Below are 27,731 nucleotides of genomic sequence, written 5' to 3'. Positions count from 1 at the left end.
GTCACTAAAACTAACCTGGTTCAATAACAAGTGCAAGTTGTAATAAGAGAAAGAGCGACCGTTAACAGGTGTGCTCTGTGAAACTAGCTGATTCCGGGCTACTTAATCTGGCTAATTCACAGAGTGAAAAAGGGTGGGACATCTGGATGGAGGTCGTTAGAAACCAGGCTAGTCTTTCTCGCACCCAGCTTAAACAGAGTTTACTTCAGTTCTGGGTAGGGTAAATCTCGGCAGATTTAGGAAACTCAATTCACCCGTTAGACGGAGAGCTGGGAGCAACATCTCCCTCCTCTCAGAAGAGGAAGTAGAGAGAGAGAAGGGGGGGGGGTGTTGTGCAACAACAACACAAACCGGATGTTAATACAATAACATAGTTTATCATTATTGTTTTTGATACAGAATATGCCAGAAAAAACCCCAAAGGATCTCTGAAGAAAAATGTGTCATTATTGCACATCTCTAAGCATCCAAATGTGACGATCCAAACAATCACATTAAACAAATACAACAATTTCTCCACTTTATAGACATGAAACCCCTCCAGTCTTTCATTCTAGTTTTTAACCACATCAGTTTTATAATGAACCTCAACATGGGACATGTATGGAAAATACTTCTACAGCTTTTCACCTCTGTGACGCCTCATATGGTGAATTAAACTAACTTTGTGATGAAAACCTTTTCCAAAGTTCACACATGAAAAAGGCTTTTCACCAGTGTGAATCCTCATGTGCCGAGATAAATTATCTTTTTGATTAAAACATTTTCCACAGGACATACATGAAAAAGGCTTTTCACCTTTGTGAATCATAAAGTGCCGTGATAAATTATGTTTTTCACTAAAACTTTTTCCACAGTTCACACAAGAAAACGGCTTTTCACCTTTGTGAATCCTCATGTGACGAGTTAAACTAACTTTGTGAATAAAACTTTTTCCACAGTTCACACATGAAAATGGTTTCACCTCCATGTGAATCATCATGTGATGAGTTAAATTCTGTTTTCGACTAAAACTTCGTCCACAGGTCACACATGAAAACGGCTTTTCACCCGTGTGAATCGTCATGTGACGAGTTAAACCTTGTTTTTGTTTAAAAAAATTTCCACAAGTGACACATGAGAAAGGTTTTCTTCTTTCCTGATTTTGGTTCTCAGCTTCAGCAGCTTCCTGGAAGATGACTTGGTTCCTGTTTGGTTCTGGTTCAGTGTGAGATGTTTGCTCATCAACAGGAACCACCATGCAGGTATCAGTCTCCTGTTTTAACTCAACCTGTTCTTCATCCTTACTGCAGTAAACTTCTTTCTCTTCCACTTTTATCTGCTGATGTTCTAGATCCTCCTGCTCTTCTTTTATCTGCTGATGTTCTAGATCCTCCTGTTCTTCTTTTATCTGATGATGTTCTGGTTCTTCCTGTTCTTGTTTCACCTGCAGAGGTTCTAACTCCTCCTGCTTACATAGCTCCTCCTTGTAAATGTTATGTTGCAGGCAATCTGGACAAGAAAACAGAAAAATAGAAGAATTGTTAACTTTATTAAAGTAAATGGGGGGAAGACTTTCATTGTTTATTACAGAAATCACAAAATGACCAGATTTAAAAAAAATCAAATTCATTATGAAATTATTTATTTTATAACAGATGCCAAAACTAATTTAGGCATTATTGTTAATTAAAAGTACATTTTATTATTTTTATGCATTTCTTATGTTGAAAGCATTCTTTATTTTTATTTATCATTCACTTTATATTTTGGTGGTTTATTCACAGAGTTTATTTATATTATAATTGATTATTTTATTTATCATTTACTTCTCTAAGGTAGACAGAAAGAACTGTGAGTCCATTTTCTATAAGTGTATGAACTGGTACAGGACCAGCATGCACTGGGTTGGGCCTGTGGTTTTCCACCAGAGCAGGAGAGGAAACCAAAAACAATGACAAGTTTGATCTTTATTTGCTCACCAAATTGGATAATAATAAACCATAAAAGGCACCTTCTAGTTGTTTGAACATTGGATTTCTTTTGCCTGCGTATTACATTGCATTGCTTATTACACTCTAAAAATATATGCTGTACTGTTTCCATTTGTTCACAACAAGAACCTGTATTATGTTTATTAATTATTTTAAGAATACTATTTAATCCTGTATGTCCAAATCTTATTCTGGATATAATATCTTCTTTTTTAATTCTATTAACTTTCCTAAATTCTCCAACTTTTTTGATACTATAATAAAACCTAGCACTACCTCCTGTATCCCATTGTTTTTGCCATTTGTTCTCAATAGACATTTTTATAATATGCTTTGTCTAATTTTTACTTATTTTAATATTTAAACAGTGATTCTTGAGAATAGGGACAAAACAGGTCCTATGGATAAAGCATGAAATTTGAATAAAATATACACAAAATATATTTTTTTCAAATATCTAACTAAACTAACCTGGGTCATGTGAGCACAACAATGTATATTTTTCTTTTTTTTGCTGAATATTTTTTTATTTTAAACATTGTAGTCGGTGGATGATGCCTGTAAAAGCCCTTGTCCAGGAGCAGAACTCAACACATTCTTATAGTTTAAAACAATTAAAGAAATACTAAAATTATATATTATGACAATTAAGTATAAGTAGTCATATAAATAATTATAAAAGTATCAATAAATTGAATTAAAAATAATTTTTAGATATTTTCCAACTCCGTTGAAATTTGTCCTTAGTTTTTGTCAACACCGTCAGAAATGAAAAGAATGTAAAAAATCAGGCATTATTGGGGGGCACCAGAACTTCTGAGGACCCCATGACGTTGTCTTTTCTCTTCCTTTGCTAGGAGGGCTAGTTAGCTCCGGTTAGCTTAAGTTATTCTTTAGTTTTTTCTTCTGTTTTATTCCTAAGTTGTTTGTCACAACCATGATGTGTCAACTCCATAACTGACAATTTACAAAACTTTGATGAAATTTTGCAAAATAAAAGCTTAATTTTTGTATAATGTAAAGATTTCATGGACCTGACGAGCTACAATATGGCCTCCTTCAGAATAACATCATATAAATTGAGGTAGTTTGGCATTTCGTCAACTCCGTCAGATGTCAACTCCGTCAGAGTTTTTCTGACTCTTTCAGTGAAATTGTTGTCAAATCTCACTTAATTGTGCAACTAATTCATTTTAATGTATTTTACATGAATTGCATTACTTCACATGTACCAAGTTTTTCATTTTACTCACTAGTTTGTCACCACCTTCAGTTCTGTGTCAACTCCGTCATGCACTGTCAACTCCATCAGATGGACTTTTTCTTGTTTTTTGTTTTAAATAATATTTATTTTATTTCTTGAGAAGCATTTGTCTGTAAATTGAGTAAAAATATCACTAATGGGGTATTTTAAAAATCATTTTAGATTTATTTTTGTCAGATGGTGATGACAAAGTTTTGGGTCAGGTCGATTAAAAATGTAATTTTTTTTAAAAAAAATTCGCAACTGGGAGCCTGTACCTTAGAATCTTCATATTTTCTAAACATTATTTGTCATATTTGCATACATAAGGTTGAGAAATAATTAAAAAAAATATATGGGAAAATTAAAACCCATTTTGTCCCTATTCTCAAGAATCACTGTAAATCAACAATTTTATTTTTTGCAGCACTTTTAGCAAAACTACCAGCCGACTCATTTCCTACCACACCAGTGTGGGCAGAAATCAGTACTAGTTCAAACTGAATTTTTAATCCTGAAAACTGAGTGAACCCCTTGATTCTGAAGACACGTGTTAAATACTTATTAACGCTTGAATCTGAACAAATTATAACCGTTTCCTCTCACACTTCTGCATATACTATCAATTTATCTGTTATTATTTTATTTCTCGTGATATATAAATCTGGAATTACAAAAGATATGCCTACTTTAACATTTTACTAATTTCTACACTTAATGAATTTATCGGTTTACTTAAACATTAACCTTCATCCAAACGCTGGTGTTTCCTACCTATCCGGTGTAAAATAATCCGGGGAGTCCGGGAGAAATCCAGCAGTCTGCGCTGATCATCCATCTCTTCCTCCGACTTGACGATGATTTTTTATAAAACTCCGTTAATGTTTCTTCAGCAGCAATTAACCGCTCGTTGATAAACTCGCTTAGAGAAACACTCGAACATTAAACAAAGCAGCGCCTTTGTTCCTTCTTCTTCTTCTTCTTCTTCTTCTTTTTCTTCTTCTTCTTGGTTTTACTGGCGGTTGGCAACAAACAGTAGCATTACCGCCACTTACTGGTAGGAGTGTGGTTCGCGATGGTCTAGTTATCTACCCACCTCTCTCTCTATATATAATATATATATAAAACCATCTTCCTGTTTTTTTCTTCATCCCACCTTTTTTGCCACACTTTCAACAGTTTTTCTTTAACAATACTCTTTCCCTCAGATTTACTTGTTTTAACTATAAAGCTAATATTATTTTTAATTGCCCTCTCGTTTCCTTCTACTCCAATATGTGCTGGAACCCACACAAATATAACTATTAAACCCATGTTTGTATTCTGAATAATGTATGAAATATTTCTAGTAAAATGTCTGTCTTACTATCTGATTACATTTTAAACTTAATAATGCAGAGCTTAAATCTGAACAAATTATTGTTTTTAATGTTTCTATGTCTTCTACCCACTGTAAGGCTAGTAATATTACCAACAATTCTCCTGTGTATACTGATAATCCATCTGTAATTTGTTTTCCTATTTTTATATTGAATTCTACTACAAACACTATTCCTATTTTTTACAGTCATTTTTGATGTATTTATATATATTTGAATATATTGATGATAATTGACTTATCTTGTTTCTTTTCCATTATTGACATATCTACTGTTGCTTCTGATAGAATCCATGGTGGTATAATTGATATTGGTGTTTGATTAATTTCTAAATTATTCATTTTAAATTCTCTTATTTTCTTTTCAATTGTCCATCCAAACCTCCTCATGTCTTTATTTTCCAATATATTTAAATATGTCATTTATCATAATTGAGAACAGTAACAGATGTATAATACTCCCTTGCAGAGTTCCATTTTCTATATTCCTGAGATTACTTCACTAATTCTAACTTGTATTGTTCTATTGTTAAAAAGTCTTTGATCCATTTAAATATTTCCCTTTAATGGCCTACTTGTATAATTTAATTAATAATCGCTCAACCCACATCATATCATATGCCTTTTCTATATCAAAAAATACACTTTCTTTAATTACTTGTGCTATTCTAATTTCATGCTCTAGACCAGTGGTTCTTAACTTTTTTTGAGGTACCGAACCCACCAGTTTCATATGTGCATTCACTGAACCCTTCTGTAGTGATAAATAAAATATGATTTCCCCTCCCCCCAAATTCAAGACATAGGGGTGACCCAACAAGAGCCTAGTTGGGTCACCCCAAGATCACTAAGTCTTCTTAAAAGGTAGAGTCTCTGAGAACAGTTCTTCAAAATATAGTCAGTGTTTTCAGCAAAGTTCAGCTGACTGTCCAGGAACGACCCAAGGTATTTTTATATTTGCCAGTTTCAACAGGTTGACCATCGAGAGAAACTGGAACCACTTTAAGTCTTGTTTAGGTCATTTAATTGCTCTACATTGTTAAGATAATGAAAAAGTATTATAATAAATAATAGACTTTGCAGTATTCTGATTTAGTAATGTAATTATATTAGTTGTGTTACCACCCCCAAACCACTAGAGGCAGTAGCAAGCCCAAAAAGATGCCACTAAGGAGCAGATTTAGAAGTACACCGAAACATACACATTCGGAATAGACATGTTGACGCCTCATGGAGCGCTGAGTCGTACGTAAAAGCGTTCGCCATCTTCTATGTGGCAGCAGGATGAAAGATCAGAATTACTTGACTTTGCAGCCAGAAATTCGCTTCTAAACAACCGGAAAAATATTTCCTATGTAGCTAAATTGGCCCAAAGTAACCGCTGATTGTTAGCTTAGCAGCTAACGTTTTCATACTGTTTTCTAATGAGAGAGCTGATGAGAAACCGCTGTTAGAGGAGAAGTTAATTAAAAACCAGAGGATTTAGTGAGGAAAGATCAGTCAGGATCAGAGCTGGAGCTGCTGTTCTTCAGTCTGCTGTCAATAGCAGAGTTGACCTACTGTAAATCCTCTGGAAAAAAGTAAGAAAAATATGTAGTTTAATGTTTGACAATGACTGATTAATAAATCAAAAGTCTTTTCTCAATAACGTATAAAAAATAAATACAGGAAAAAAAATTTTCTTTTCTTGAAATGTTAAATGTACATTAAATTATGGAATTATGTAAATATATTCTTTAATAAAACACTGTAAAAGTGTGTCTGTTCATCAATGTCATTATAAAAATTATCAGAATAATTTCTATCAAATAAAACATTGTGCTCTTTATTCAGAAATGCCCCCAAAACAATTAAATAATCACATCAAAAGTTAGAAACTCTCTCTTTAGTAATTTCTTTGATTGCCAAATATATTAACGTATCTGAGAAAATGTGTCTTAAGTATTTTAAGTTATGTATTAACTTAAAATACTTTGTAGAATGGCACTTTATAAAGTTTGGTCCATTCACTTGTATTACTGGCAGATATTCCACATTCAATATGGCGGACGCTGTTACGTATTGCTTCAACGGGCCGGCCCGCTCCATGAGGCGTCTATGTATTAACGTCTATGGACGGAAAGCTACAGAATTTGGTAAAAACGGTGAGCTTTGCTGAAGTAAATAAAGACACAAGTTCAAATCCATGCTGAGAGTGGAGCTCCTTCAATCAGTGCTCCTCCGCAGCTCTGATTGGCTCAGCAATGTAACGTGATCCTCTGCCCCGCTTTAGCCGTTATCACGACTTTACACAAGGGTGTTTTTACCTCCGCGGCAGAGGCTCCGCCGAACCCCTGAGACCGACTCAACGAACCCAGGTTAAGAACCACTGCTCTAGACGTAGTGCATTCATACTCCTCCCTTTTAGAAAACCACTTTGATATTTTGACATGTACCCTTTATTATTTAAATATACTAGTCTATTATTAATAAATTTTTTCTCCAACTGTTTTGCAAATACTATCCACATTTAAAGCCTTATTCTTTTGTTCTTCATTTTTACAAACTTCCAATAGATTTCCATCTCAAAATCTTCACCATTTCAACATCTCCAATTTTCTTTTTTATTTCTCTTGATGCCACATCCATCCATCCATCCATCCATTTTCTTTACACCCTTGTCCTTTAGTGGGATCGGGAGGGGTGCTGGTGCCTCTCCAGCTAATGTTCTGGGCGAGAGGCTCCATTTCCATCCGAACCATTCACATACTAGTTTATGCCCAAATCCGCATTTTCCACGAACGCAGCCAGGCGACACCCCCGCCCCCTCAATTCTTATTCATGAAATTTATTGGCGGTTGGCCAGAAAAGTTAGGTGAGCATTACCGCCACCAACTGGTAAGGAGTGTGAACCACACGCCAAAATAAAACAAAACAAAGGGAAAAAAAACTCCTATCCTGTATTTCCCTTCTGCCACACACCTGAATTGTATATCTGGATGATTTACAGGCTTCTGCAGTATTTGATGGTCATGCAATCATCTGAATCAGCTGTTCTGGAAGAGAGGCACATCTAAAACATGCTGAGCAGGGGGGCAGTGAAGACCAGGGTTGAGAAACACTGCTATAAAACAACTTTCACTGTTTAAAAAAAATCAAATATAGCTTGCTATCTTCTGCTTCTTGGATCCTTTTGCAGTGAGTTAACTATGTCAATTTTCATTTTCATGTTACATAAGGTTCCTAATTAACTCGTTTCTCTGAATACAGTAATTCCTACAATGCAAAATAATGTTTTATAGTCTCACCTTCCCCACAGTCACATTTTCCTGTCTGATGTTTCCCTATCAAAGTAATGTTATTCAATCCAGTATGTCTGATTCAAAGTCTGAAATAATCCTCTCATGTCTCCTGTTTCTTTCTGTTCTTATTTGCCCAATTCTCTTTTGAATTTTATAAAAAACCACCGTATTTTCCTTTCTTCTACCCATAACTTTTGCCATTCAGGGTTTTGAGTCTGGCAAAATAAGAATTACATTTTTATTGATGACTTGTTTAAAGAGGAGATTCTGGAATCATTTGGTCAGACTCAAGACAAGTATGGGCTAATTTCATCGGACATTAACAGATTTTTGCAGTTAAGAAATGACCTGATGTCCTATCATACAGAATGATCTCTTCCTAAATCATAACCTACCGATTTAAAAGTATTCTTCATAAAGGTCACTAAAGAAAAAAAATGTGATAAAACTGTCAAATCTATTTAAATGTTTACAGTGATGTATGTTGGGGGTCTCCTGGGACAAAGTACAGGTGGGAACCAGAAATGAATGTTGTGATTGCGAACTAGTGGGAGCTAGTGTGTGAAATGGACATTAACTGAATAACCGCCCAACATGGAAACAATTTTATTGGGAAATAATTGTTAGATACTTCAGAAAACCATGTATCATTTCAAAATTTGATTAGGCTAAAACAAATTTGTGCTGAAGACAATGTGTACTTGTTGGAGATCACTCATGTTTTGGGATTACCCAAAAATTAAATCATTTTGGGAAGGAATTAGAGAGGAAATTTAAAATATTTTACACAGTTATACATAATGAAATTCCCTTGCGTTTGTTCTGGGAGTGCTCAGGTGAGTGATTTAAGTAAAGAACAATAGTACCTGCTTGGCATCCTTTTACTGATAGCAAAAAATCATTACGGTATGTTGGTACAAACCTTTACCCCCTACTGTTAATCAATGGAGAGAGAGAACAGTGAGGGTTTACACTATGGGAAAAATAAAGCTAAACCTACCCATTGATTTACTTAAGAAAAGGTGGAATCCATTGACAACATATCTGGACCTAACATTGTAGCTTGAAAATTTAATGTAGATATACATATATGTTCTTTGTGTGCATGTTTAACAAGGAATATCTTCCCTTTATGTTTGTAATATTTATTTTAACTCCACTGATCAGTAGAGAAAAGATTCATTGGGGTTTCTGGATTTTCATGTTCAACTGATTTGTTTGGTCGAAATTGATGATTTCGAAATTGATAATGTGCTAAAGACCCAGTTTGAATTAAGAATGGAACATTTTTATAAATAATAAAATGCAGCCATGTTAAACAATGATTTTTTTGTATAAAGATATATTTGAGAATGCAAAACCATTAATGAAAACTGTACATTACATTTTTGTTTATGAATGCATTAAAGTAAATCCGATCAACTGAACTCACTCACATAGTACAGAATAGCACAAATCAAACCCTCAAATCCAATCTCACTACAATGTTTGGGAAGGGAGTCCATGTCCAGTCAAATTCTCTTAATATCATCCATACTGAACGGAGAATTTCTTCAGGGAGGCAGAATGACAACAGCTCATAGATCCATGTTTCTGGTTTGGAGGCTCCACAGATTTACAGTTTTTAAGGATGATTTTATTTTGTACCAAATAGTCCAGCAAAAAGAAATATCACTCAAGGAAAAGATTTCAGGGATGCACATCTCTAAGTATCCAAATGTCAAGGTAAAAATGATCCCATTCAACAAAGTACACAAACAAACAAAGCATAGCTCAAGGAAAATGTTCCAGGGACGCACATCTGCAAGTATTCAAATTTCAAGATCCAAATTATCACATTTAAACAACTTAAATTAAATGCTTTCTCCACCTTATAGACAAGAAAGCCCTCCAGTGTATAACTCCAGTTTTCATCTAAATGACTTTTATAATGAACCTCAACAGGGACATATATGGGAAAAAGTTCTACTGCTTTTCACCTGTGTGACGCCTGGTGTGCAGAGTTAAACTAAGTTTGTGACGAAAACTTTTTCCACAGGTCACACATGAAAACGGCTTTTCACCTGTGTGAATTCTCATGTGCAGAGCTAAATTCTGTTTTTGATTAAAACCTTTTCCACAGTTCGCACATGAAAAAAGCATTTCGCCAGAGTGAATCAACATGTGCAGAACTAAATTCCGTTTCCGACTAAAACTTTTTCCACAGGTCTCACATGAAAATAGCTTTTCACCTGTGTGAATAATTATGTGCCGATTTAAATGATATTTCCGACCAAAACGTTTTCCACAGGTCACACATGAAAACGGCTTTTCGCCAGTGTGAATCCTGATGTGCTGAGTTAAATCATGTTTTAGACTAAAATGTTTTCCACAGTTCACACATGAAAACGGCTTTTCACCGGTGTGAATCATCATGTGCCGATTTAAATCTCGTTTTACACTAAAACTTTTTCCACAGTTCATACATGAAAACGGCTTTTCACCTGTATGAGTTCTAATATGACTATTGAGAGCATGTATGACAGTGAAACGTTTTCCACAGGTCTCACATAAGAACAGTTTTCTTTTTTCCTGATTTTGGTTCTCAGCTTCAGCAGCTTCCTGGAAGATGACTTGGTTCCTGTTTGGTTCTGATTCAGTGTAGGATGTTTGCTCATCAACAGGAACCACCATGCAGGTATCAGGCTCCTGTTTTAACTGAACCTGTTCTTCACTCTGACTGCAGTAAACTTCGTTCTTTTCCACTTTTATCTGCTGGTGTTCTAGATCCTCCTGCTCTTTTGTCTGATGATCTTCTGGTTCTTCCTGTTGTTTCACCTGAAGAGGCTCTAACTCCTCCTGGTCCAGAGTGGATCTCCTCTCCTGCTTATAAATGTTACACTGGAGACAATCTGGACAAGAAAACAGAGAAAAAGAGCGATTGAAAAAGAGCAACTTTGACATCCACTGGATTACGCAATTACTAAAATATTTGTTTACACCAGCCATACTTTGAATTATATTAAAATTTTATTTTAGTCCACTTTATATCTTTGGGGTCTATTTACAAACATGAGTTTATTTGTAGGTTAGTAGTTGTTTAGTTTTTGTTCTTTTGTTATGTACTTTTCTAAGTTGGACAGGAAGAAATGTGGGTCCATTATCTGTAAGTACAGGGACTGGTATGGGACCAGCATGCACTGGGTTGGGCCTGTGGGTAGACAGGCTAAAGAAAAGAAAAATAAAAGGATGTGAAAACTTCACTCAAATGTAAATAGTGCTTTTCCTCAGCTTTTGTTTCATAAAGATCAGAGATCATAGTGATGTGCTGGGAAATGTAGATGATAGGTTATTAGTGTTTAAATTGCCCAGACTGATCATCCTGGAGCTCCAAACAAAACCTAAAACAGGAGCTGTGTGGTACCGGTCCAGCTACGGTCATCCTTCAGTCGAGCCGCCCACTTTGTGAATGCGCCTTATGGTCAATTTAGAATAAACGTCCACTTTCCCACTCAAGGGTCTCTGACACGCTGTCAGTCTTTAAATCCTTGCTGGACGCGCTACTGTTCAGACAGGCATTTGCACAATCTCTTTATGCATTTATTTAATTGGAATTTTTTTTTTTTTTAAATGTATTATTGTTTTTGTGAGGGAACCTTGTGCCATGAAAGCACATTTTACATAAATTATAGAGTTATTATTATAAATACTCATACTGCTAAAAACAAGAACGTTGCCATGGTTACTGCTTCGTGTGGTGGGAGACTTTCAGGTATTTATACTAATTTACATATGTATTTATAGGTGGTGGCAGGGCAGACCAGCAGCTGTGCTCAATTTCACGCAAAAAGCGTGAGCACGGCTTTATGCATCAGATTTTTTTTTGTGTGCCGCACTTTTGTAAATGTAAAAACTGCGCACTCTTATGCACGAGGCCCTAGGAGAGGAAACGATGAAAAATAGTGATGGTGAGCGTTGTAATGCGTATTTTCTTTTTTAGATTATTTCAGATTACGTTTTACGTGTCAAGTAGTTCGACCCAATGTTCTCGCCCTTCTATGTTAGCAATAGCTCATGTCTACGTTAGCTAAGTCCTCCATTAGTATCACGCCTCGGTACAGTTTAAAACAGTATCTTCCTGGCCCATTACAGCCATGTCTACGTTTATCACCATGCTCAGCTATTTTTATGATGCCGACAAGAATGTAGGCTTAGGTGACGTCTTTTATTAATTTTTATTATAATTAATTTTATTAATTGTCTGGCAGATAATTAATAAAATATTCCATATTTAATTTCTATATGTCCTTTTTCAACTATGCAATTTATGAAGTGAAACATTTAACACAGTGAAATGTGGAAAATACATAAATTTTTTGATTTACAAGATATTTTTATATTTATGATTCCAAAACTTTTACCAACTCAGGTGTTGATTGATCTGTATAATTGAGATTTTTTTGTTGTCTCAATAGCAGATAGTTGGAAACATGGCTCATGCCTTGGCTATAGCACTCACAAGGGAACTTGTGGGAAATACAAGCTCTCCCTCAGCAAGTTCATGCCCTAATAACGGCAACAATTCTGACCCTTTGGCTTCAAATTCTTCAACACGGGTCAACCAGGCATTAAAACGGTAAGATTTGATTTTCTTTTTAAAATTGGAAACAAAGTAGATAGCAGTTATGTGTTTATTTCATATATGTTTTTTCATTGTTGGTTTTAGTAATTTATGGACTCTGCCTTGACTGGATCTTTTGTCTCAAAATATTATCTTTATTCTCAAAGGCAATTTCCAAATCTGTTTCAAAAGTCAGACCTGAAAAAAGGCAAAAAATCTCCAACATTGGAATATACGTATTGCCAGGCCCCACCAATCTAACCCCAAAAAATTCTGATGAGCTTCCCTTAGCACATGCAGGGTTAGGGAGAAGGGTGCTTTCTTTTTCTGATGACAGCAGGCATGAGGAGGTAATAAAGGAAAATAATTATCAGTTACTCATAATATTTAATGTCTAATTTATTTTGTATTGGTGTTCTTATAGTACTATGCATTGTATGTAACACATTGTCAGTCAGTTGGAGGACGAGTTTATCAAACTAAAAGAACTGAAGGGAAGATGGATGTTCCATAAAGCATCAGGTTAAAATGATTCCTCTTTAATAAGATTGTTCATATTTATTTTGATTTGTAAAATGTTCAGGTTGCACCATTAAATGTATATCTTTATCTCAGGTGGAGGTGGTCAAAGGAAATTGTCAATAATCCCAATGGATGCAGAAGGGTACAGCGGCAAGCTGCACCGTTCGGCTTCAAATAATGGGAAAATAGTCCTCTTCCTGGTGCCCTTCCAGGAAGAAATGGACACAAGTCCACTACCGTTTGATGCTGAGGAGTTTGCCAAAATGCCTCAGGTGCCCTGTGTGACTTGTGGTATTAACAATGCCTCTTCAGATGCTGGCGTTACATGCTGGGTCTTGCGGAAAAATTACAGAAGTTGTCCTCATTTCCTCCCTAACTTAATCAATCAACATTACTATGTTGAACTCCTTGATTTTAATATCTATGTTTATATATATACACACACACACACACGCCTGTGGCAATACTGGCATTAATGTTTCACAATTTAAACAGAATCGGACTGATCAGTCTGAACCTATAGAGGTTGATGAGGATGACTGTGACACATTGGAGGAGCCAGAAGACATAATTGAAGATTTGGATGAAAGAGAGGTATTTCTACATGACATGGAATCACTATCCACAATTGATCCTGTTAAAAATGTTGCACACAAACTAATTTATTTTTAAAAAATAAAGCAAATAACTTCTAATATTCTTGCAAAAAAATATATTTTTTAATTTTTATTATTTTGAAAAATTAATTTTCTGTACAGTGCTGCCCTATCTGCCAGAGGGATTTCTCGAAGTCTATGCTTCCTTATCATGCCAGTGACTGCTGTGACAGGTATTGGTGTATAATTTTTTTTCTTTAGGAAGGTAGACGGATATATGTTTATGTGAATAGGGCATGTAATGTAAAATGAGTAATGAGTATTCAGACATATAAAAAGAGCTTTACAACTACATTTACTTTAAAAATTTAGCCCTAATATTTGAAAACATTTTCTATCACTGTTTCTGTAACATAGCTGGATGTCGTTTCCTATCACATAAATCAATTTTTTTTCCTTCAGCAGGGAGGGAGTATTGGAAATACACCCAGATATGCCAGGACCATCATCAGCAACTTCAGGGACTTCTTATTCTGCAGAACCTAGAAGTACTGAAGGTATCATACTATAGTAAATAAGTCTGAAAAACATGTGATCCTGGATGTTGTTGGGTAGGTTTGCTGTATATCTGTTGTATAGGATGGTAGAAGGGGGACTGCCATGCCGTCTTCTTTGAAGCCATGGATTCTCCCACCACAGACTAGTAGTCCAGTCTCTACCTCTCCGTACACCACCAAGTGGTCTGTAGTGGTAGCTGGAAGGGTCACTCCCTCTTGTGCAGCCAGACAGATGTCTCTAAAAGCATCTTGACGTTCAAAAACAGTGATGACCCCACTTGTTGGCACTGCCTCCCACTTTGGTGTCTTTATGGACTTGTTTCCAGATATAAATTTTCTGGTAGCTCTCCATATGAAAGAAACAGTCTTGACCAGACACATTAGGCTATTAAAGTGGCTTTCATCCACCAAGTTTTTACAGCTGCCCCAGCAGGTGGTCTCCGCTCAGAGCTTTGTTCCGAAGTTTGATCTTTCTTGGCTTGGGGTCTGGTCAGTGCTGCTACAAATGACTTCTTTTGCATATTATTAATGCTTTCTTAAGCTGCAGTAGACACCTCTTTTGCAGACATAATGAGCCACTCACACTCGGGGAGGTGTAGGAACTTTGGTCCTTCCTGCCACTCTGAATTAACATCAAGTTCTTTTGGTCCAGCTCCACGAGTGATAATGTCGGCTATGTTGAGTTGTCCAGGGATCCACCACCTGTCTTGTAGCCGTGTACTGCTTTGCATTTCTCCTATCCTATTAGCGAAGAAAGTTCGAAATCCATAACTCTCACGCTGAATGGCTCCAAGAATTGTTTGGCTGTCCAATAAATGGTACCACTTGCTGATCTTGATCTGGGCATGCTGCTCAAAGTATTTTTTAAGAAGACTTGCAAAGACCGCACCACAAAGCTCTGCTTTGACTGCATCTCCTTTCTGGTCTAGAGGCGTCAACTTTGCTTTTGACTCTACTAATCGAACATTATTTGTTTGCAGCAGTTCCACCGTAGGTAGAGAACAGCACCATATGAGCTTTCACTGCCATCTGAAAAAGTGATTGCAATGGGTTCAGTAGTGACATCTGGAGGAGTAAGGGCTCTTGGAAATGCAATTTTACTTAGCTGTACCTACTCTTCAAATAGATCAACCGCATCTCTGTGGAGCTCATCAGATAAGGCAAGGTCCCATGTGTCTTTGACAATGTTACACTTTGGTTTCGCCTCCTGCAATGCTCTTCGGACCAAAATAGCCCCTTTGATGGAGTTGTCAGGCCGATTGGGTCATATAAACCAGCTATTTGACTCAACAGCTCACGACGTGTCAATGGGTCTGGTGTTTTTAGCCGTACCTCTTCTAGCAGCATATCTTGACCCAGTCTAATTTTTTTTTTCTTTCTCGGAGAAATAAATTCTCACCATGACATGCAACTTGTCTTCATTTGCGATGTAACCAAGGCCAAGTGCCTTATTGTTTTCCTCCTTCAGTTGATTCGGCAGAACAATCATCTGTGGTGATGTCTCTAGTTTCTCTTCCTTATTTTGGCCAGAGAAGACCCACGGCTTCAGCTCAGATCCTCCTGCTTTTAGAATCAACTCTACATTCTTTGTGATGTCCTTAAGTCTTTTGCGGGAGTTGTGGGATGTTATGTCGTCAACATAGCTGTGCTCATGTAATACTTGACACTCATCTTTCATGTGGTTGAACTGAGGAAGGTTAGCCGTCTCTCTCATGGCGAGTTGGGCTATACAACCTGCTGGTTTGTCCCCAATGTTTACCCGTGTAATTGAAAACTCTTCCAGCTCCTCATCCACTGAATCACGCCACAAGAAGCGGTGCAGATGGACCTCTCGCTCCTCAAGGCATACAGAATTATACATTTTCTTGATGTCTCCCAGAGCAGCAAAAGTGCCCTGACGGAACTTGAGGAGGACAGCTCAGATGGAATTGAGAACATCAGGACCTTTCAACAGCAGATCATTTAGACTTTGGCCTTTATACTTTTGACTACTGTTCCAGACTAGTCTCACTGGACTTGTAACAGAGTGCAGGTTAGGAGCGATGAGATGGCTTATGTACCAGACAGGTCCTTTCCAGGTACTTAAATCCTCTTCAGTCAGCTTTTTTGCAGCCTGACGGTCAACCATTTCATGAACTTGAGCACTGTAAGCCTTTTTCCATTGTGGTTCCTTGGCCAGTTGTCTCTCCGTTCTGAGAAAGGTTGCCTCCACTGCTTTTTTGTTATTTGGCAATGTGGAGGGGTCCTCAAGCCATGGATAGCTTGCATGCCAATGGGGACTGTCACTGTGGTCATCAGCCTCAGCATATCTCAGTCCACTCTTCACCACTTTTAATTCCCTTTCTTCTGCCAAGGTCATTTCTTTACCACCGGGCTGGCAGTTGCCACAGCGGCAGCCTCCGCATTTTGGGGTGCAAGCAGCACCAATGCTGTCCCACTTCCACCATTCAAGAAAATCACGAGTGGTCACAGCAGAGCTAAAATGCTTGGTGGTAGATGAGGAGCATACATGCTCTTTATACATCACTGCAGCGGTTCTCATTGATCTGGCGAAGTGGGTTCTAGATTGGTGTGCTGTGAATGTAGCATCTTCAAACAGCCCAGGGTATGTTCCTGCGACTGTCTTTCCCAATGGTCCATCCCATAATACAAGATCTCCAACAGCACGTATCTTCTGTGGAACCAGCCGACCTTCTTTATGACTTAACAGCTGTATCTTTTTTGGTCTCACAAGTTCACTGAGGGGAACGTCTGGGAAGAACTTTTGAAGTGCTTTCTCAGTTACATATTGATGGATGTCTGCAATGTTGTCCAAACCATAGCAGAGGAGTTGGTGGGACCTGAAGTTCCCCTTTTCTGTCTTGACCCGGATCTTTAGGAGGTACCGTCTTGTGGTAACTTGAACTTTCATTCCTCCCACACTGTGGACAACCAGGGTTATGGCTTCACTCCTCAGGTTTAATTGATCAGCTGCAGAATGTGTTATATAGTTGGTATCTGATGCTAGATCAATTAGAGTCCCAATCTTTTGTCCTGCATTGGCTGTGACCTCTAATAGCATCATGATGACAGGCCACTCCACCAAACCATTCTTTGCCAGAAGGTTGGGCTGACTGGACACAAATGTTTTAGCCACTGCATTACAGAAGACATGACGACACTTTTCTGCCTGTTCAGGAGGGAGGCCTTTAATGAAATCTTCTTGGGCTTGGGTGTAGCGTCCTGCTACATCCCCTCCCACTGCAGTGTCTTTGCGCCTCTGGATTGAATTCTCTCTGGACACATCAGCTCTTGGACAGAGATAATAATGGTGCTCTGCAGTGCGTTGCTCCTTGCTGTCTGGCCTTCTGCACAAAAATTCAGTTTTACAGTTCTCATACTCGTTGTGAATCTCCAGACACTTTTTGCAGGCCCCCAAGTTTTTTAACAGCTTCCTTCTTTTCTGACAACTTGAGCATACAAAACTTTTTACAGAAATACAGCCTTTTCTTATGCTTCTCGTCTCCACAAACCACACATCCTTGAGACATGTCTGTTGGCTGAATAGAAGTTCTGGTCCAGGCTTGACGTGGTTCAGACCTTGGTTTTGACTCCTCGTCCTTCAATTGATCCAGCTTTTCATAAATTGCTTCTTGACCTTGAAGAAATTTCAGGAGGTAGTCAAATCGTTTGTCTTCTTCAGCCTCAGTCCCTTTGCTGGCTATATGGAGAAGCCATTCCTTCTTCAGGCTGTCTGGAAGTTTACTTTCTATTGCTTTTGTTATAATAGGGTTCTTTATAGCAGCAGTTGCACCTAGTTCTTTGAGATCTATCAGAGCTTTTTCTACAGTTTGAATTAGCTCAACAATCTTCTTGGGATGGTTCCCTTTAACTGGTGGAACCTTTTGAAGCTCGTCCACTATTTCAAGGAAAATAATTGTTTTATTTCCAAAGCGATTCTCTAGAACTCGGAATATCTCATCAGCTGTTGTGTAAGTTGTGAGACGATGGTCTCGTACTATTTTCTCATCCACACTGTCGAGAAGATGATATTTTTTAATCTCTTTTGATCCTGTAGGTTCTCCCTGCATCTGGAGTGCTTCCCAATCTTTTTTCCACTGATGAAACTCTATGAACTCCAGTGAACTTTGGCAGAGCAGCAGGTTTTAATTTAATGGCTGGTGCCACAGGAAAACTCATAGAAGTGCTTAACCTTTTGGTCACATCTTTGGTTTGCTCTTCAATAAATTCCGCTTTTCTTAATGTTAATTTTGGTAATATGGTCTCAAGAGCTCTGATACGACTCTGAAACTGATGTTGCTCTGCATGAGGAGCCCAGCACCTCCAATGTTTATGCACTGCCTTTGCTGTCTTTACTAGATTTTGCAGATGTTCTATTATGAACCCATATGCATCTACATTTATACTTGGGTTTACAGTGTCCACCTGATCTGCATGTGACTCTGCAGTTATAATGGCTCGTGTCACTTCATATTCCCCAAAACTTTCCCACAATGTCTTTTGTATTAGGTTTTTTAGCTCTTGCTTCTTTTTCTCACATTCTTTGGTTGTTTTATCTAAATCAGCCTTTTGTTGTTCACTTAACACCTCTGGATCTGAATTTTCAGCAGTGTATTGTTCTGCAACATCATCATTGGCTTCAAGAACTTTACTGGCTTCTGCTGTGAGCTTTGCAAAGTTGTCCCTGAGCTCTTCCTCATCATTGTGTGCATTCGTAGTACATTATTGGCTAAACGGGAGAATTGACCCTTCACAGTTGTTCTAGCGCTCTTCAGCTGCTCCAACACTACTGAGTATGCCATTTTGATGTAAGCAGCAGGGCAAAAGAACAATCTTGATTGTCTCTTTGTGGACACGTTTGGTCCAACCAACAAATTCTTAATGTCCCTCCAGTCTTTAGACTGCGGTTTTTCAGGTTAGGTTTACTGTGCGATTCCCCACTTGAAAGGGATAGTTTCCACTGTGAAGTTTGAACTGGATTTCACTCAGAGCCTTTAATTTAGTTGACTCATCTTTATTTTTCGTATGATGGTCCACATAGCACATAACCCATAGAATGTAGGTGAAAAACCTCAAAAGAAACACATCTATTACATTCTGAAATTAACAAGATAAATACATTGTGAATAATCAGATTTCTACCCCTTTAAACCAGTTATTTCAAAAGTATAATAAATAAATATTTTATAGTAAAATTCAACAGCAATAAATTAGCATTTTTATCAACATTTTGTTAAATATTTTCACAAACATTCTGACCAACATTTTTTTTCTTTCTACTTTAACCAATAAACACCAAGTGTATTTTTTCTTCTTTTTAACTTACTAGCTTGACTTCAATAAGATTAAACAATTTGATACAACAATCAGAGTTCATTTGCTACTCCAATGAAATTCAGCAATGAGCAACAGCATTGTGAGGCTTACCGGCTGTCTTTCAGTTTGTAGAAACTTTTACACAGTTCTGAATCTACATGCTACCAGCACTGTCTGCTTCTCATGCTCTCAAACAGGAGTGACAGGTCAGTCAGCCAAAAGTAGCTGCACTCTGATTGCTAGGAGATTGAGTCCACCTGGTTCTCCTCACCAACAGGGAGAGAAGAGCTGCAGAAAGGTGCAGCAAAGGGGAGTGGCAGAGGGGAGTGGTTACCTAGCAGTTCACCAGAACATTCCAAGAAAAGCCTCGACGCATGAGATTGAAGAGTGACGCCGTGAAGTGAACCTCTACTTTCATATGTATCATATAGTGTAATGCATAAGTTATCTAAAAACAGATAACACTCAATGCTTTTTTTATTGATTTACTGCTAAATGCAGCAGTAGCGTTGATGCCCACACAAACATTACTCCAAGTTACAATGAAGGAATGACGCACAATGTTCTTCACTGCAGTTGTTATTCATGTGAATTTTACTTGTACTGCATTTCTACTTTTAAGTTGTGTTGTAGAAAGATTTCCGTACTGCTATATTACTCAATAAAATAAAATATATAAAAATGGACAATTGTGATGAAAAACTATAACGTAAACAAATTCACAGACATTACTCCTTCAAATAACTTTTTATCTTTTCCTCCAAAAGCTATTTCTTATATGCATTTGATGATGCCTTTATTCATGTTCTGTTTATTGCATGCTTCTTGTTTCAACTTTTATTTATAACTCAGGATGTAGGCTACATTTTCATATTTTTAGAATGATCATTGTATTTTAATAATAGATTTTCATGCTTTAGTCATATTTATATAGTTGTCCTTTTATCTTTTCAAAGGGAATGACCTCTTCTACATACGACAAAAAGGCAGGCGGATCCTCAACAAAGGTCAAAGTAGTTAAAGGTGCTGAGGAAGCCGAAACAAATATTTGTTGACTTTCATACCAGCCCTACAGGTGCACATTGTGGCCAATTAAAAACAGATGCAATCTCAAGGAGAGTTTATTGGCCAGGAATGTCTGTGGACATCAAGAAATGGGTATGTTAGCACAGGACTAAGTAAAGAATTTTCTTTACCAATACCAAATACAACATTTAAATTTTAGGAAAAGAAATGTGTAAACCTTATTTGTGTTACCAATATGAAACTACAATTGTCCAATAATGTCAACTTTGCGTGTGTTAAATTCTTGTTTGTTTTTGTCTTTCACTAAGTTCCCAGGTCTCTGAGTGCTCATCCTGTCAGGGTAGTGCCCAAGCATTGAACAGCTATCAGAGTAAACTCCCATAAAGGTAAAGTAATTCATTGTGAAAATAAACACTTTTACTGAGACTACTATGTAGTCTCAGCAGTGGTTGGTTGTCCTGTTTTGTCTGTTCTCACAAAGGGTCAATATTTGGAACAAGTAGATGTATAAAATTAAGGAATGTATTTTTAATATACTAAACATTTTACAATACATTGATAAGCTATTATTTTTAGCTTAATAAAATACTGCTTTTGAAAATATTCTTGTCTTCTATTATTTTTTTATTTAATAATCTATTAAGTCTTTCATTTAAGACGTTGAACTAATTGGGATGGACCTCATTGGAAAACTTGCCGAAACAAAATCTGGACACAAATATATTTGTGTCATGATTGACTATTTCACAAAGAGCCACAAGCTTATCCACTGAAGAACAAATCGGCACCTGAAGTTACGGAATGCATAATTACGTTTGTGCATCAGTTTGAGGCCCCAAAAGGGATTTTGACAGACCAAGGAAGAGAATTTGTAAATTCTGTAAGTATTTGTTTTCAATATCTTAGAGAAATTTAACACTATGAATGTCCTCCTTTACACCATTTGTTTCGATATGCTGTTTAAAGCAGGTTATTTTGTTATAGCTATTTGTTCGTAAATTTTCAGATAAACCAAGAAGTGTGCAAAGTTCTCAATATTAAACGAAGTCTGTGTTCCCCATACCACCCCCAAAGTAACGGGTTGGCTGAAAAAATGAATGGGACCCTTCAAAGGTGAGTACTATCTCTAATACATACATTTTCAAAGAAAGATCACAAAACAATATGTGTATTTGGTAAAATACTTACAAAATTGTAAGAAATCATTTGTTGTGTGTGACATATTACACCTTTCTTGTATCTCAGAGCTCTGAGTAAGGTTGTGGACGGCCATCCACACACCTGGGATGAGTATTTGGATGCTGTGGTGTTTGGGATACGCAGCAAAAAGCAAATGACACAGCATTCACCATAATTCCTCATGTTCGGAAGAGAGGCCCGCTATCCCTCAGAAGTCCTTGAACATTACATGGTAGGGTTATGCGCAATCTTTCCATTTCATGGTATTGTATTGAATAAGATGGGTATTTTTGACGATCAATAAGAACCACAGACAACGTATATCAGTTTTTGCAAAAGGAGAAGCCACAGCAAACTGCTCCTCCAAGCCATTCACTGAGCGTTCTGCCCTCCCTCGGCTAGAGCTGGCCTTTTATATTGGAAAAGGAAAGAACTAAAAAGATAAACAGAAGAGAGAGAAGGCAAACTTTATCTACACACAGGCCATCAAGCCCTTTCCCTTGGGAGAGCCATTTCTCTCAAGGGCAGAGGGACCAATCGGTTATCTTGCAGCAGTGATACTTGATGCCAAAAGTATTCAACACAGCAGTGAAAAGTCTTGACAGAAAATAAAAATGAAATCACAAGACTGAAATGTTTGATATTATAAATGTGAGAATGATAACACAAAAATCCCAACACAGAATTCCTAAATTATAGTATTCAATTACCACTTCTTTCAATTATCACTTCAGTTTCTTCATCAATATTTTAAGTTTTCAGATTGTATTTGAATTAAATTTCTGAGGTCATGAATTTATGTAAAGCATCTACTTTGTGAAGTCTATCCTTCACAAAGGACTTTATTCTGAAAAGAGTTTCAGAATTTTTGCTATAAATGTGAAAATTGCATAAACCTTATCAAAACACATTGTCGGTATACTCTACCAGAATATGTGTGATGTCTCACTGTAGCATTCCATACATACGAGTCCATGCTTTCTAAATGACAGATATTAACTGGCACTTGAAATATTAATTTTGTGTTGAAAGATTGACATTGCTGTGGAGGACATCATTGGAGTGGAGGAGTTGGCACAAGACCTGAAAATACAAGAACACCTGAGGAGCATTGTCATCGAAAGTGTTTCCAAAAAACAGGACAAAGCAAAGGGCAGAGCACAACACATTGGCACTGTGTTTAAACCTGGTGACCGAGTTTGGAGGCAGAGCATACGCAGTCAGCAGAGAAGAGGTGGGAAGTTGGATGCTGGTTTCCTGGGACCCTATACAGTCATCAATATCCAAAGCAAAAATGCAGATATTGAAGATGATAATGGTGTGATATTCCAAATGATAAACACTGACCATGTGAAAATCTGCATTAGAGAGAGTCTCCGACTGACGCATTGTTTAAAAAACCAAGGAAGCAAAATAAATTCTCCTCAATCCCTACCAAAAACTGTATGATAAAAACTTTCAGGTTGGTGCTTTGGTATCAACTAAAGCTTTTTTGAAGGACATTTTTATTTACAAAGACTTCAAAATTAATTTTGTTTTATTTATTTTTATTTGAAATGTCTTCCAGTTGCAGTGTTAAATGTTCATTATAATTTAAAGTTTACTATCTTTCAGATTATGTTGTTGCATTATTATTTTGCCATTAACATTTTATTACTTACCTCTCCCGACCCCACTAAGGGACAAGGGTGTAAAGAAAAGGGATGGATGGATTTTATTTCTTAAAAAAAGTCTCAAAACAACAATAATATTGTTTATCAAAAATCAAAATGTTATTGTGACAAGCCTACAAACATATGATATATAGTGTAGTTAGTTTATTACTAGGGATGGCATAGTTACTTTGAAAGAGTAATTCGATTAGTCGTGCAAAATTCATCCATCAGCTAGAAAATGTGCATCTCTTTTCCCTCCATCGTTTAGTGTCGCTGGTGTTACACATGAAACGTATCTCCCCAAGGAAAAAGAAGAAAGCAACAATATGTGTTTAAAAAAAATACTAACACAGACTGACTTGGAAACTTTAATCTGAATATTGGATTGTAAATAGTAACACGTTAGATTACAAGTTACAAGGGGTCAGATTAGAGCAACGCGCTGATGACACCATTGTTTGACATTTTTGCTCAAGCTATTTACGGATCTTTCAGGTTTCCGATATGTCTCCCCCCAATGATAAACTTGTTCCTACGCCCTTGTGCTCTGCTGTGACATCAAGGGAACAATATATGTAAACTAGAAAATTCCTGCAGAAATTTTAAGGGGCCTGCCAAAGTGTGCCCGTCGGTTTGGACCCAGCGTTATGATGCTAAAAATTAGCCTTAATGCTAAAGAAAGCTTCATTGTAGTCAATAACTTGTGGAGAGTCAGAAGCATGTGGACTAAGCTGTACTTGTACCATTCAGTGTGTTAAAATTAATGCATAAACTAAAATATGCCAAAATGCTAATGTTAGCATGAAGACTATCAGTAGCATGTGCGGCATCACTAGCATGTTCTCTGTTATTGACTTACTCCATTCAGTATACTAAACTTGGCAAATAAGTAAGAAAATTAACTAATAGGTTATTTTAGGTAAAATGCTAATGCGTGCAAGGAAGTGCACTAGTGGGTAGCAGTGAAATGCTAATGTTTGTGCTAATGTTAATAAACTGCCTTGCTGTGCAAGGCAGTTCACTATCCTGAGAAAACAAACGTAAAAAAACCTTAATATTTTTGCACCACCTATGGCGGTGCACTGACGTGAGGGGAGTATGCAGGCTTTTATTTTGAAACTTTCATTAAGCTTCATTTGAAATGGCAACACTAATCCCATGTGTAACAGTGGTTTGGTTAAACCAGTTATCTAACACAAAAAAGAGCAATTACATGATGTAAAAATTATCAAGGCTTTTATTTTGAAAATTTTCCATAAGCTTCATTTGAAATTGCCACACTAATTTCATGTGTAATAGTGATCAGGTTAAATCAGTTATATGATGCTCAAAGCACAAGTAGTTTATAATACCAGCCAACTCCTCCTCTGTAATAATTGAGTGTTCCGCCATGTTGTAGTTCTGACATGCTGCTCAGGCCTCTGTTTTAACTGAGTCTTGGCCATTGATAGAACTACAGTTATGGCAGTTATGGCTGCTGGTTTATAGTCCAGACCAGCAGCTCTGCCTTTCTGTGTATTCTGTTGCTATAGCGATGAATACTCAGCTGACTGCTGTGTGTGTGAGAGACAGGAAGCTGGGGAAGGATTTCAATCTTTGAGACAAACATGAAATGCTAATGTTACTATCCTGACACTATCCTGAGAAAACAAACATAAAAAAAGATTAATATTTTGATACCTTTTTTGTGGGGTTTCTTGCAGCGGTACGAGCTGCATTAACGGTAATGGAAGAATAATAAATAATAAAGAGACATTCTATTGGGTGTAGAACAATAGGTGCCTGCCATGCAATGCATGGAGGCAGTGACTGACCTACAAAGCAGGTCAGTCACTGCTCTCCCTATGCATTGCTATGGGCAGCCCCCAATAATAATGAAGAGACATTCTATTGTGTGTAGAACAATAGGTGCCTGCCATACAATGCATGGAGGCAGTGACTGACCTGCTTTGCAGGTCAGTCACTGCCTCCATGCATTGCTATAGGCAGCCCCCAATAATAATAATGAGACATTCTATTAGGTGTAGAACAATAGGTGCCTGCCATGCAATGCATGGAGGCCCCCAAATAGGCAAAATGAAGCCTTACAATGAATAAACAAGTAAAAGGTGTCTGATACATAAATTCTGATTAATCTGTTTGTATGAAACAATGGCTGGATCAAAAAGAAAACTGGAAACAAACAGGAGAGAGAGAGTTGAGATTAGCTTGTTACTCGCTATGTGGACAACGATTTATTACTTAAAAATAAAAACTATAACTGCTCGGATTCAGGTGAGTTCTCTGTTTTACGTGCTTCATAAAAATCCTCCTGGATTACTCCACACATCACTAATGAAAAAATAGATTTTGTTATTTGCTTGTCAAACTGGGAAAAATAAACTATAAAAGCAATCTTAAAGTTTTTTGGACATTGAACTTCTTTTATCTACGTATGAAGCATCACCTCAGTGCAGCAGTGGCTTATTGGTTGGACTTTTATATGATATCTGGTTTGACAAACAATCCCCCCTACAATTTATTACAAATTATTACATTTTACAGCTACTAGCACCGCTATTATTAGTTTATGTTGCTAGCTTTACTAACCTTGCTCTGCATTGTTCACATTTCTCCTGTTTTCAAGAGTAAGACTCGGTAGTTAAAGGAGCAGAGCAGTAAGAAGGTCACTGGCTCCATTTTCTCTCTACATAAATAAGCCATTCTCACAGCGTCATTGTGTTGTCTGCCTTCATTTACACGTTAACAAAACATTTATACGGGAGGGAAACGGTTACTAAAATGATCTTCATACAGAAAGCTTCTATATTTAGACATTAACCTTCATCCAAACGCCGGGGTTTCCTACCTATTCGGTGTAAGATAATCCGGGGAGTCCGGGAGAAATCCAGCAGTATGCGCTGATCGTCCATCTCTTCCTCCGACTCGACGATGATTCCTTTATACTCTTCAGTAGCAGTTAGCTGTTCAGTTGAACAACATTCAACTGAACAGACCGCGTGCCATCCTCCTCTTCTTTTTCTTTTTCTCCCTCTTCTTCTTCTTTGGGGTTTTATGACTGTCGGCTTCCATGTTATTACATTACCGCCACCTTGTGGATCATACGATCATCACATCAGGGACGCGGTAAAGGGGTGAAAAGTGATGACAGTTCTCGGGGCCCTGACCAACAGGGGGCCCTTCACAATTTAATTATTTATATTTTGTTCATAGACATAAAATAAAAAATCTGGGTCCTGTCAAATACAAAATTAATCATATTTCATTTTCAAAGATTGTTTTTAGCAGTAAAAATGTTATGTTACCCTCCCAGACCAAAAAACATACATCCGTTTTTGCCCTGAACTCCCCCTGAATCTGCATGAAATGGTTCGTTCCTGTTTGGAGCGCTTCACCGTGACGTATGATGAATACAGCGGCGACTGTGGCAGTTACTATGCTGCTAAGAAAAGTTATAAAATCAGGTTTTCAAAAAAATAAAGAGGGAGGCAAGAATGTTAATTTATAACCCAGTTTTTCTCCAAGAGAGGTGGGTAGACTGTGAGATTATCAACCATTTAGCATAATTAGCTTGGCTACAAACTACTGTTTGCCTCCATTCCACTAGCATTTAATGAATTAAGGAAAAAAAATTACCAACATATTCATATATTTAACTTGTTCCCTGTGCCTTTTACCACTTAACAAATTAGTGAGTGAGCAGCAGCTCTAAAACACGTCCCTCCTGACCCGTCCTCCCCTGAATGAAATTAAAGCTGCAGTATGTAACTTTTATATAAATATTTTTTTCCACATATTTTTCAAAAACTGTCATTATGTTGTGACAGTATAGTATGAGAGGTAGACTGAAAAATCTTTCCTCTGCCTTCTCTCAGTGCTAGAAACAACCAGTCAGTAGCAGGAGACTTTTAGTGCTGTCAATCACAATCTCATGTGCTGCTGCTCATCCTTTCTTCCCCTCGATTTGTGCCGTGCTGCAGTTAGCATAGCACAGAACTGTGCAGATTCAAACTGTGAATGCTCAGTTTACCAATGGCTAGCTACCAATGGCAGAAGATAAACGGTTTCTTGTTATAAGTTGTTTCTCCACCATTAGCGTATTTAGCAGAGAGTGAATGAGGCTAATTGACAGTGCTAAGAGCGTCCTACTGGTTCTGATTAGTTGTTTTGGTCAGAACGGTGCATTACTTTAACCAGTAATAGTAATTCAGGTAGGAGATGGAGGATATTGATTGTTTTCACAGATTATCTGTCTCATAACAAACTGCTATGACATGGTGACAACTTTAACAAATATGGAGAAAACATATTTTTTATTAAAGTTATGTACTGCAGCTTGAATAAAATGCAACTACTAGCATTTTTGAGAAGTCTGGATTTCTTTATGTGTAGTTGTACGTTGCTT

At 37.2% G+C, this 27,731-nt stretch overlaps 1 protein-coding gene and 1 pseudogene across 1 annotated transcript; one reads left to right on the top strand and one right to left on the bottom strand.

The window, feature by feature from the left end:
* Positions 1-353: 353 nt before the first annotated feature.
* LOC106911341 (uncharacterized) lies at positions 354-26,721 on the bottom strand. Its single transcript, XM_088009970.1, has 3 exons — positions 26,175-26,721; positions 9,843-10,766; positions 354-1,491 (listed from the first exon to the last, which is right to left on the bottom strand). Exons 1-3 carry the CDS (start codon positions 26,236-26,238, stop codon positions 617-619), a joined length of 1,863 nt encoding a protein of 620 aa, XP_087866096.1. The 5' UTR covers positions 26,239-26,721; the 3' UTR covers positions 354-616.
* On the top strand, positions 12,009-13,378 carry LOC106911340 (uncharacterized; annotated as a pseudogene).
* Positions 26,722-27,731: the final 1,010 nt, after the last annotated feature.

This window comes from Poecilia mexicana, unplaced genomic scaffold (genome assembly GCF_051168715.1).
Source record: "Poecilia mexicana isolate PSO_F unplaced genomic scaffold, ASM5116871v1 scaffold_11, whole genome shotgun sequence".
Taxonomy (NCBI): domain Eukaryota; kingdom Metazoa; phylum Chordata; class Actinopteri; order Cyprinodontiformes; family Poeciliidae; genus Poecilia; species Poecilia mexicana.
This window is presented reverse-complemented; position numbering and strand designations above follow the sequence as displayed.

Bases quoted from the DNA above. Each gene is read 5' to 3' on its own strand.
- LOC106911341 (XM_088009970.1), bottom strand. From the start codon at position 26,238: ATGGACGATCAGCGCATACTGCTGGATTTCTCCCGGACTCCCCGGATT. The intron at 10,767-26,174 runs GTAGGAAACCCC...TTTCTTGTCCAG, and splicing joins GATTATCTTACACCGAATAG to ATTGTCTCCAGTGTAACATT. The intron at 1,492-9,842 runs AGAACTTTTTCC...TTTCTTGTCCAG, and splicing joins TCACACAGGTGAAAAGCAGT to ATTGCCTGCAACATAACATT.